The sequence below is a fragment of the Nomascus leucogenys genome, chromosome 10 (assembly GCF_006542625.1).
Source record: "Nomascus leucogenys isolate Asia chromosome 10, Asia_NLE_v1, whole genome shotgun sequence".
Classification (NCBI taxonomy): Eukaryota; Metazoa; Chordata; class Mammalia; order Primates; family Hylobatidae; genus Nomascus; species Nomascus leucogenys.
In genome coordinates this window covers 89,090,169-89,102,253 of record NC_044390.1, presented here as the reverse complement: position 1 = coordinate 89,102,253, position 12,085 = coordinate 89,090,169, and the positions used below count along the sequence as shown (strand labels likewise).

Here is a 12,085-nt window from a genome sequence, read left to right as displayed (position 1 = left end):
ATATGAAACGGTGCATGGCAGTGGAAAACAGTAATGGAGGGTCCTCCAAAACCTAAACAAAGCGCCAGGCACGGTGGCTCACACCTATAATAGCAGCACTTTGGGAGGCCAAGACGAGTAGGATCTCTTGAGCCCAGGAATTCAAGACCAGCTTGGGCAACACGGCAAAACCACAAAATGCAAAAATTAGCTGGGTATGGTGGCACATGCCTGTAGTCCCAGCTACTCGCAAGGCTGAGGTGGGAGGATTGCCTGAGCCTGGGAAGTCCACACTGCAGTGAGCCAAGATCACAATACTGCACTCCAGCCTCGGCAACAGAATGAGAACCTGTCTCAAAATAAATAAATAAATAAATAAACTCATTCCAGAAACCTGGAAGTCATCTTTGACATTTTAAAATGTTCATAGGCCAGGTGTGGTGGTTCACGCCTACAATCCCAGCACTTTGGGAGGCCAAGGCAGGCGGATCACTTGAGGTCAGGAGTTCAAGGCCAGCCTGGCCAACATGGTGAAAGCCAGTCTCTACTAAAAATACAAAAATTAGCTGGGAGTGGTGGTGGGTGCCTGTAATCCCAGCTACTCGGGAGGCTAAGACAGGAGAATCACTTTAACCTGGGAGGCGGAGGTTGCAGTGAGCTGAGATTGCGCCACTGCACTCCAGCCTGGGTGAGAGCAAGACTCCATCTCAAAAAAAAAAAAAAGTTCATAAATTCAAGTTAAAAAAAATTTTAGAAACTTTAAACATAGAATGACCACATGATGCAGCAATTAAATTTCTGGGCATATATACAAAGAAATGGCAGGGATTTGAACAGATACTGGTACAACCATGTTCACAGCAGCATTGTTCACAACAAAAAGGTGGAAGCAATCCTAGTGTCCATTGACTAATGAATGGATAACAATAATGTGGTGTATACATACAGTAGAATATTATACAGCCTTTAAAAGGAAGGAAATTCTGACACATGCTGTAACATGGATGAACCTTGAGGACATTATGCTAAGTGAAATAAGCCAGACAAAAACTATACAGTATCCTGTAATCCCAGCAATTTGGGAGGCAGAGGCAGGCAGATCATCTGAGGTAAGGAGTTTAAGACCAGCCTGGCCAACATGGCAAAACCCCATCTCTACTAAAAATACAAAAATTAGCCGTGCCTGGTGGCGCACGCCTATAGTCCCAGCTACTGAGGAGGCTGAGACAGAAGAATGGCTCAAACCTGGGAGGCGGAGGGTGCAATGAGTGGAGATCGCGCCACTGCACTCCAGCCTGGGCAACAGAGTGAGACACCATCTCAAAAACAAAACAAAAAAACTATACAGTATGTAAGATTTCACCTAGATAAGGTCCCTGGAGTGGTCAAATTCATAGAGAAAGTAGGATGGGGGGTACCAGAGGCTGCGGGAAGTGCGAATGGAGAGTTAGTGTTTAATGGAGATCGGGTTTCAGTTTAGGAGGGTGAAAAAGTTTTGGAGATGGGAGATGGGTAGGGGTGATATTTGTAAAACAATGTGAATGTACTTAATGCCACTAAAGTGTAGATTTTTTAATGGTTAAAACGGTAATTTTTTTTTTTTTTTTGAGACAGTTTCTCTCTTGTCACCCAGGCCAGAGTGCAGTGGCGCGATCTCGGCTCACTGCAACCTCTGCCTCCCGGGTTTAAGCAATTCTCCTGCCTCAGCCTCCAGAGTAACTGGGATTACAGGTGCCCACCACGATGCCCGGCTAATTTTGCATTTTTAGTAGAGATGGGGTTTCACCATGCTGGCCAGGCTGGTCTCCAGCTCCTGACCTCAGGTGATCCGCCCAACTTGGCCTCTGAAAGTGCTGGGATTACGGGCGTGAGCCACCGCGCCTGGCCTAAAATGGTAATTTTTATATTATATATATTTACCACAAAAAAATAAATATGTCAGGTCTATCAATGGAATCTGTAAATCTAAGAAAGTATAGCATAGGCCGGGCACGGTAGCTCACACCTGTAATCCCAGCACTTTGGGAGGCCAAGGCAGGCGGATCATGAAGTCAAGAGATCGAGACCATCCTGGCCAACATGGTGAAACCCTGTCTCTAATAAAAATACAAAAATTAGCTGGGCATGGTGGCGGGCATCTGTAGTCCCAGCTACTCGGGAGGCTGAGGCAGGAGAATCGCTTGAACCCGGGAGGCGGAGGTTGCAGTGAGCCAAGATCATGGCACTGCACTCCAGCCTGGCGACAGAGCGAGACTCCATCTCAAAAAAAAAAAAAAAAAAAAAAAAAAAAAAAGTCATTTTCTACCAGATTGTCAAAGAGTATCTATGCTATTGCCAAAGGCTATAACATAGTTGGGAGAGCTAGAAACAGACGCACTCACGGGTGCTACTTGAGAGAATGTGCACTGGCACAAGCTTCTTGGAGGACACCTTGACAAGATCTATGAAGGGTAAATGTGCACTGCCTTTAACTCAGTAATGACACATCTAGCAACACGGCAGAAATTCTCCCACAGGCAAGGACACTCACTACACCACTGTTTGTTAAGGCCAAACACTGGAAACAACCTAAACGTCGAACATGGGAGGCTGGCTAAGTAAAAGATGGTGAACCGACCAATGGAACATGGTGGGATCATTCAAAGGAATGAAGATACAAATGTGCCGACATGGAATTCCCTTCCAAGTGGGCGGAAATGCAGAGCAACATGTACATTAGGCCTTTTCTGTGTCATCTTTGTCAAAAAGCAATCACAGCCAGGTGTGGTGGCTCATGCTTAATAATCCCAATGTTTTGAGGGGCTGAGGCTGGAGGCTCACTTGAGCCCAGGAGTTCTAGACTGGCCTGGGCAACACAGCAAGACCCTGTCTCTACAAAAAATGAAAAAAAAAAAAAAAATTAGCCGGGCGTGGTGGTGCACACCTGTAGTCCCAGCTACCTGGGAGGCCAAGGCAGGAGGATTGCTCAAGCCCTGGAGTTTGAGGCTGCAGTGAGCTATGATTGCACCACTGCACTCCAGCCTGGGCAGCAGAGCGAGAGACCCTGTCCTTAAAAAAAAAAAAAAAAAAAAAAAACAGTGGCTGTAGACACACACACCCACGTGCGGAAACTGTGTGAGGGATACACTCGTGTGCTTCCAGTTCTATAAATGACACCCCTGGGCAGGCTGGAAACCTGCAGGCCTCCTTGACACTCCATCAGGTTAAGGCCCATGAATTTTACACCCTAAATGTCTCTTTGATTGGCCCCTTCCTCCACCCCATTTGTCACAGCCACCATCCTCTCTTGACTGACTGCTACAGCTCTGTCACCCTCCAATCTGTTCTCTACCTAACATCCAGAGAAGGCTTCTTACCCCTGTCACACCCCAATCTAGAACTATGTGGTGGCTCCCTTCTGCACCTCAGGAAAAAAACAGCACAATCTTTACTAAGCACCACAGGCCTGACCTTAACACCTCCTGGCCTCACCTCCTCCCCTTCTCTCCATTCTGCTCTGGGCTCCACCCTCCCTTGAGTTCTTTGATTCTCCCACCCTAGGGCCTATGAACCTGCTTTGAAGGCTTTTCTCCCTGCCAGCTTCCCCTCGACCAAAGAAACTTCTATACACATCTGAAGGTCACTTTCTGAGGAACACTCCTTCAATCCCAAACCAAATCAGGGCCCCATGATTTACTCTCTGAGCTTCTTAACACTCTTCCTTCGTAACACTTATCAGTGTGTATCATTATACAGCTGAGATTATTTGATTAAGGCCTGGCTCCCCCACCAAAGTGCTCCCAAGGCAAGGACCCTGTTTGTTTCGTTCCCCGTTACAGCCCCAGTACCTACGCCAGGACCCAGCATGTGCAGCGGAAGAGGCACTAAGGAAGAGAGAGACACAGGACTTTTTAAAAAGTTATTTTGGGGCCAGGCATGGTGGCTCACACCTGTAATCCCAGCACTTTGGGAGGCCAAAGCAGGCGGATCACCTGAGGTCAGGAGTTAAGAGATCAGCCTGACCAACATGGAGAAACTCCATCTCTACTAAAAATACAAAATTAGCCAGGCTTGGTGGTGCATGCCTGTAATCCCAGCTACTCGGGAGGCTGAGGCAGGAGAATCGCTTGAACCCAGGAGGCGGAGGTTGCAGTGAGCCAAGATCGCGCCATTGCATTGCACTCCAGCCTGGGCAACAAGAGCGAAACTCTGTCTCAAAAAAAAAAAAAAAAAATTATTTTGGGGGGAAGGGGCGTTTCCAGTGACAACCAGAAAACCTGGTAGACAAATTCTTAGAGCTATAACACTAGGATTTTATTTGTAAATACAATTGCACTATGTGATTTTAAGGATAAATATGTATTTTATTTATTTGAGACAGGGTTTCACTCTGTCATCTAGGCTGGAGTGCAGTGACGTGACCTTGGCTTACTGCACCCTTGAACTCCTGGGGTCAAGTGATCCTCCTGTCTCAACCTCCAGAGCAGCTGGGGCTACAGGCACGTGCCACTATGCTTGGCTAATTTTTTTTTAATATTTTGGAGAGACACAGTCTCACAATATTGCCCAGGCTGGTCTCAAACTCCTGGCCTCAAGTGATCCTCCCGCCTTAGCCTCCCAAAGTGTCGGGAACACAGGCGTGAGCCACTGCAATCAGCCTATTTTTATCATTGAGATGTAATTTGCATATAATAAAATTCATCATTTTAAAGTATACAATTAAGTGAGTTTTAGTATATTCAGAGTTCAGTATATTCAATGTATTTAGTATAAACAACCACCACTATCTAATTCTGGATCATTTTCATCACCCAAAAAGAAATCCCTTATCCATCAGCAGTCACTTACATTTTTTTAAAGATTTTTTCCCCTTGAAAATGTATGCATTTGATCTAGAAATCCCACCTGTAGAAAGTTTGCTAAAGAAGGCTGGGTGCCGGGAGGCAGAGGTTGCAGTGAGTTGAGATAACGCCACTGCACTCTAGTCTGGGCGACAGAGCAAGACTCCATCTCAAAAAAAAAAGAAAGAAAGAAAAAGAAAGGCCGGGCGTGGTGCCTCACGCCTGTAATCCCAGCACTTTGGGAGGCCGAGGCAGGTGGATCACCTGAGGTCAGGAGTTCAAGACCAGCCTGGCCAACATGGTGAAACCCCATCTCTACTAAAAATACAAAAATTAGCTGGGCGTGGTGGCAGATGCCACCCAGCTACTCGGGAGGCTGAGGCAGGAGAATCGCTTGAACCTGAGAGGTGGAGGCTGCAGTAAGCTGAGATGGTGCCATCGCGCTCCAGCCTAGGCAACGAGAGAAAAACTTCGTCTCAAAAAAAAAAAAAAAGAAATAGAAATGGATCTGCAAGAGTGTTAATCTCTACAAAATTGCAAACTATCTAAATGTCTCACAACAGAACACTGTGAGGTTTGTTTTTTTTTTTTTTGACACAGAGCCTCACTCTGTCACCCAGGCTGGGGTGCAGTGGCATGATCTCGGCTCACTGCAACCTCTGTCTCCCGGGTTCAAGCGATTCTCCTGCCTCGGCCTCCCAAGTAGCTGTGGAGTGCCACCACACCCAGCTAATTTTTTTTTTTTTTTAAGATTGAGTCTCACTGTGTGGCCCAGGCTGGAGTGCAGTGGTGTGATCTCGGCTCACTGCAACCTCCGCCTCCCAGGTTCAAGTGATTCTCCTGCCTCGGCAGCCCAAGTAGTTGGGACTACAGGCACACACCACAACACACAGCTAATTTTTTTTTTTTTTTTCTATTTTTAGTAGAGACGGGGTTTCACCATGTTGGGCAAGATGGTCTCGATTTCTTGACCTTGTGATCCGCCCACTTTGGCCTCTTAAAGTGCTGGAATTACTTGGTGTGAGCCACCATGCCAGGCCTAATTTCTTATTTTTAGTAGAGATGAGGTTTCACCATGTTGGCCAGGCTGGTCTCGAACTCCTGACCTCAGGTGATCCGCCTGCCTGGGCCTCCCAAAGTGCAGGGATTACAGGCGTGAGCCGCCGCGCTAGGTGAGGTTTTTTTTCTTGACTCACAAAACAGACAACAAAACCCGGATTCTTGATTCTCCAGCTGAGCTCAGGTCCCCTGAGGGGATGAGGCTGAAGCCAGGCAGGCCCTACTCACAACACGCAACCTTCATCCTCCAGCCCACCAAGACAGCTCAGCTTTTATCCAGTGACATCTTGGAATTCCCCATGAAATTCCACATGAAGAAAAGATTCGTTTTGCTTAAAATTGAATAACTACTTTTATAAAGAAGGATTTATAGGCCTACAAGGAAGCTGAGAATACAGTTAACTGGAAAAGACAGATTAAAAACCAGCAGCTCTTCTCACAGATCCACACAACAGACAGAAGTCTCAGAATCCACTGTGCTGAGTGAAGAACACCAGACTCAAAAGGCAATATATTGTGTGGTTTTTCTCTCTATGACATTCTGGAAGTTGACGGGGAGGGATTAACTACAAAGAAGCCTAAGGCAATTTTACGGGGTGATGGAATGCTCTCGACCTTCATCATGGTGGCAATGACATACTACATACATTTGTGAAAACTCACGGGAATGGCCAGGCAGTGGCTCACTCCTGTAATCCCAGCACTTTGGGAGGCTGAGGTGGGTGGATCACCTGAGGTTAGGAGTTTGAGACCAGCCTGGCCAACATGGTGAAACCCTGTCTCTACTAAAAATACAAAAAAAAATTAGCTGGGCTTGTTGGTGAGCGACTATAATCCCAGCTACTTGGGAGACTGAGGCTGGAGAATCGCTTGAACCCAGGAGGCAGAGGTTGCAGTGAGCCGAGATAGTGCCACTGCACTCCAGACTGGGCAAAAGAGCAAAATTCCATCTCAAAGAAAAAAAAAAGAAAACTCAGCTGGGTGCAGTGGCTCACACCTGTAATCCCAGCACTTTGGGAGGCCAAGGCAGGCGGATCACAAGGTCAGGAGATTGAGACCATCCTGGCTAACACGGTGAAACCCCGTCTCTACTAAAAATACAAAAAAATTAGCTGGGCATGGTGGCACACGCCTATAGTCCCAGCTACTCAGGAGGCAGAGGCAGGAGAATGGCGTGAACCTGGGAGGCAGAGCTTGCAGTAAGCTGAGATTGCGCCACTGCACTCCAGCCTGGGCGACAGAGCAAGACTCCATCTAAAAAAAAAAAAAGAAAAAGAAGAAAATTCATGGGACTGTACACTGAAAAAGCTGGATCTGGTGCAGGTAAATTACACCTTAATAAAATAAAATCAACTGGCAGCTCTGTGTGCTGGTATATGAGCTGTCTTTCTGAAGGACACGTGGCTGGAAAGTGGCTGTCTCAGGAGGAGAGGTGATGAAAATGTACAATTGTGATGGTTGTACAATTCTGTGACTACACTAAAAACCACTTTAAATGGGTGAACTGTGTAGTATGTGAATTAAATCCCAATAAAACTGTTGTAAAAATAATAAAAACAGACTGGGCACAGTGGCTCACATCTGTAGTCCCAGCACTTTAGGAGTCCAGTTCAAGACCAGCCTGGCCAACATGGTGAAACCCCGTCTCTACTAAAAATACAAAAATTAGCCGGGCGTGGTGGTGGGCGCCTGTAATCCCAGCTACTCAGGAAGCTGAGGCAGGAGAATCACTTGAACCTGGGAGGCGGAGGTTGCAGTGAGCCAAGATCACCACTGCACTCCAGCCTGGGTGACAAAGCGAGACTCCATCTCAAATAATAATAATAATAATAAAAAAAAATTTTAGATGGACTAAAGGAAAAACAAAAATAAAACAATAAAAGAATTAAAAGAATTTCTTTTTTTGAGACGGAGTCTCACTCTGTCACCCAGGCTGGAGTGCAATGACACGATCTCGGCTCATTACAAGCTCTGCCTCCCAGGTTCAAGCGATTCTCCTTCCTCAGCCTCCCAAGTAGCTGGGACTACAGGCGTGTGCCACCACACCCGGCTAATTTTTCGTATTTTTAGTAGAGACAGGGTTTCACCGTGTTAGCCAAGATGGTCTCCATCTCCTGACCTCGTGATCCACCCTCCTCGGCCTCCTAAAGTGCTAGGATTATAGGCGTGAGCCACCGCGCCCGGCCAAGAATTTCTTTTTTTTTTTTTTGAGACGGAGTCTCGCTCTGTCGCCCAGGCTGGAGTGCAGTGGTGCGATCTCAGCTCACTGCAAGCTCCGCCTCCCAGGTTCACGCCATTCTCCTGCCTCAGCCTCCCGAGTAGCTGGGACTACAGGCGCCTGCCACTGCGCCCAGCTAATTTTTTGTATTTTTAGTAGAGACGGGGTTTCACCGTGTTAGCCAGGATGGTCTCAATCTCCTGACCTCGTGATCCACCCGCCTCGGCCTCCCAAAGTGCTGAGATTACAGGCGTGAGCTACCGCGCCCGGCCCAAAGAATTTCTTAATTTAAAAAAAAAAAAAGAATTTCTTTAAGCAGACACAAAATGCAAGAGCCATAAGCAAAAAAACTGATAAATTTCACAAAATCATCATTTTAAACGTCCATACAAGTTACAGACTTGATGACAGTATCAGTGCAGAAATGATGGCCTGACCACTAGCAGGGACACAGGCAACTGCCAGCCATCTCCTGACCTGACCTGGCCTGGCCTGCACTGATGGGTTACAAGTAGATGAACCGTGCAGCTGAGCAGGAGTCAAAAAATCCAGAACTGTTCGGTAAACCGGAGACTTCATTTGGAAAACCAAAAATTTTAGTTAATAATTTTCCTGGGCTTTGCCACAATATCACTCCTGAAAAGCGTGGATCTTTGCTATAAAACAACAACAAAAATTTCAGCCTGGACAACATAGCAAGACCCCGCCTCTACAAAATATTAAAAAATTAGCCAGTGAGGTAGCTATGATGGCGCCACCACACTCTAGCCTGGGTGACAGAGCATGACCCTGTCTTAAAAAAAAAAAGAAAACATCTCTAAGAAACCTTGTTAAATGAAAACAGAGACAGGGTAGAGGAGAGGGGAATTTGGGTTAGGGTAGCCAGGAAAGGCCCCCTGCAAGCATGTCACCAGTGTAAAACAGAAGGAGGATGAAGAGGAAGAGCATTCTAGGCAGAAGGAATAGCAGGTGCCAAGGCCTTGAATGGGGCTGTGCTGAGCAACACCATGAAGGCAGCAGTCCAGGGCCTCAGCAACACTTCCAGTAACTCCAGGGCTATAGACCAGAGGCCGAGTGCTATGACCTGAATGTCTGTGGCCCCCTGAAATTCATATGTTGAAATCCTAACCACCAATGTGATGGTATTAGGGGTGGGGCCTCTGCAAGGTGATTAGGTCATGAGGGGTGGCGCCCCCACTGGGATTAGTGCCCTTATACAAGAGCTCCCAGGGTTCCTCCCCTTTCTGCCATGTGAGGACACAGCAAGAAGGCACCACCTAGGAGCTAGGAAGCAAGCCCTCCCCAGACACCAAATCGGCTGGTGCCTTGATCTTGGACTTTCCTGCCTCCAGAGCTGTGAAAAATGAACTTCTGTTGTTTGTAAGCCACCCAGTCAGTCTATGGCATGCTGTCAGAGAAACCCAAACAGACCGAGACACCAGGGAGCCCCACTCACCCCCTCACTGTGCTGCACCACACTGCCAATGTTATGCAGTGACTGGAAGTTCTGGGTGTTCACAGAGCCGAACTCCACAATCTCATCATCCACTTGCAGACCCTGAAGAGGGAAGGAAAAATGGAAAATCAGGCTAGAGGTTCCGTGTGCTCCTGGTGGTCTCTAACCTTCAATACCCAATTTAATGCCAAGGTCACGAGCTTGTTTTCTACAGGGTAGGCTCAGAACAAAGAGGTCAGGGATGTAGACACCTCATGCAGGAAGGGGCAGTGGGTAACGGGGCCACCTCCTCCTGGGGTTCCTTTGAGGGCAGCTCTAGTAAAGATGACCAGGTCTGCCCAATGTCTCAGAGCTGGCAGTTAACAGACACCGTGAAGGCCTTGAGGAGCATGGGAAAGGCCAAATGCTGCTCTCTGAGGTCCTAACCCAGGTTCAAGGGTAAGAGAAGGCAAGCCAGGCTGGGCCCATTTTATTCAGTGGTCAACATTTAGACAAGACATTTGCCCTAGAAGCCCCCAGACAAGCAGCCACAGGTACAGGGCAGACCCAAGACTAGAGTGATACTCTTGTTCTGGGTCCTAAGAACACAGACCACCACTCATTCACCCCTGTAACAAGTATTTGTTGTGGGCCAACTGGCATTGGGCTAGATGCTGTAGATGGGGTAGTGAATGATATGGAGCTTCTGTGTAACTTACAGACTCGTGACCATTAAAGAAGACTGGTAGGACCAGGGTTTGGGACCCCATTCCACCTGTCAGGAACTATGTGTCCTGACACAAGTTACTTCAGGTCTGCGAGGCTTTTCCTCGAGGATGAAATGAGTAAAGATTAGGACCTATCCCAGAAGCGGCTGTGGAATTAAATTTAACTACATCTCCACAAAAAAACTATACAAGAATGTTCACAGCAACATTCTTCGTAATAGCCAAAAAGTGGTAACAATCTGAATGTCCATTAACTGACAAATGGATAAATAAAATATGATATATCCAGGCAGTGGAATATTATTTGGCCATAAAAAGGAATGAAGGGCCGGGCGCAGTGGCTCACGCCTGTAATCCCAGCACTTTGGGAGGCTGAGGCGGGCGGACCACGAGGTCAGGAGATCGAGACCATCCTGGCTAACACAGTGAAACCCCGTCTCTACTAAAAATACAAAAAATAAAAATTAGCTGGGCGTGGTGGCAGGCGCCTGTAGTCCCAGGTACTCAGGAGGCTGGGGCAGGAAAATGGCATGAACTTGGGAGGCAGAGCTTGCAGTGAGCCAAGATCGTGCCACTGCACTCCAGCCTGGGCGACAGAGCGAGACTCCGTCTCAAAAAAAAAAAAGGAATGAAGGGCCAGGCATGGACGGCTCATGCCTGTAATTCCAGCACTTTGGGAGGCCGAGGAAGGAGGATCGCTTGAGGCCAGGAGTTCAAGACCAGCCTGGGCAACATAGTGAGAACCCATCTCTAAAAAAAAAAGGAAATAAAAAATTAACCAGGCATGGTCACATGTGCCTACAGTCCTAGCTGCTTGGGAGGCTGAGGCAGGAGGATCACTTGAGTCTGCGAGTTTGAGGTTGCAGTGAACTATGATGGCACCATAGCACTCAAGTCTGGGTGACAGAGTGAGACCCTGTCTGTAAACAAATGAAGCACTGATCCATGCTACAATACAGATGACTTGAAAATCTGCTAAGTGAAAGAAGCCAGTCATAAAAGGTCACATATTATACGATTCAACTTATAGGAAATGTCCAGAACAGACAAATCCATAGAGACAGAAAGTAGATAACCGGGTGTGGGGAGCTGGAGGATTGGGAAGTGATGGCAAATCACTATAGAGTTTCTTTACGGGACAATGACAATGTTCTGAAATTGATTATGGCTGGGCATGGTGGCTCATGCCTATAATCCCAGCATTTTGGGAGGCCAAGGTCGTAGAATCACTTGAGCCCAGGAGGTGGAGACCAATCTATGCAACAGAGCGAAACCCCATCTCTATTTTTTTCTTTTTTTTAGACAGAGTCTCACTCTGTCGCCCAGGCTGGAGTGTAGTGGCATGATCTCCGCTCACTGCAACCTCCACCTCCTGGGTTCTTGTGATTCTCCTGCCTCAGCCTCCTGAGTAGCTGGGATTACAGGCACATGTCACCACACCCGGCTAATGTTTGTATTTTTAGTAGAGATGGGGTTTCACCATTTTGGCCAGGCTGGTCTTGAACTCCTGACATAAGGTGATCGCCCAACTAAGCCTCCCAAAGTGCTGGGATTACAGGCGTGAGCCACCACACCTGGCTGAAAATTTTTTAAATAGAAATAAAATTGATTGTGGTGATGCATAGCTCTGTGAATACACCAAAAGACACTAAACTGTATACACACTTTAAATGGGTAAATTTTTTTTTTTTTTTTGAGGCGGAGTCTCACTCTGTTGCCCAGGCTGGAGTGCAGTGGCATGATTTTCGTATTTTTAGTAGAGATGGGGTTTCGCCATGTTGGCCAGGTTGGTCTCGAACTCCTGACCTCAAGTGATCCACCGGCCTTGGCCTCCCAACGTGCTGGG

At 47.2% G+C, this 12,085-nt stretch overlaps 1 protein-coding gene and 1 non-coding gene across 3 annotated transcripts in view; both read right to left on the bottom strand.

Annotated features, from left to right (window-relative positions):
• Nucleotides 1-12,085, bottom strand: part of PSMD9 (proteasome 26S subunit, non-ATPase 9) — a 29,420-nt gene that overhangs the window by 5,718 nt on the left and 11,617 nt on the right. For both annotated transcript variants that reach the window (XM_030821541.1, XM_004089464.2), the window contains one exon: nucleotides 9,533-9,634. In XM_030821541.1, coding sequence (XP_030677401.1) covers nucleotides 9,533-9,634 — 102 coding nt within the window. The remainder of the gene's footprint in view (nucleotides 1-9,532; nucleotides 9,635-12,085) is intronic.
• On the bottom strand, nucleotides 4,207-4,267 carry LOC115837119. The gene has a single exon (XR_004032153.1). It is a non-coding gene; the product is annotated as a U7 small nuclear RNA (small nuclear RNA).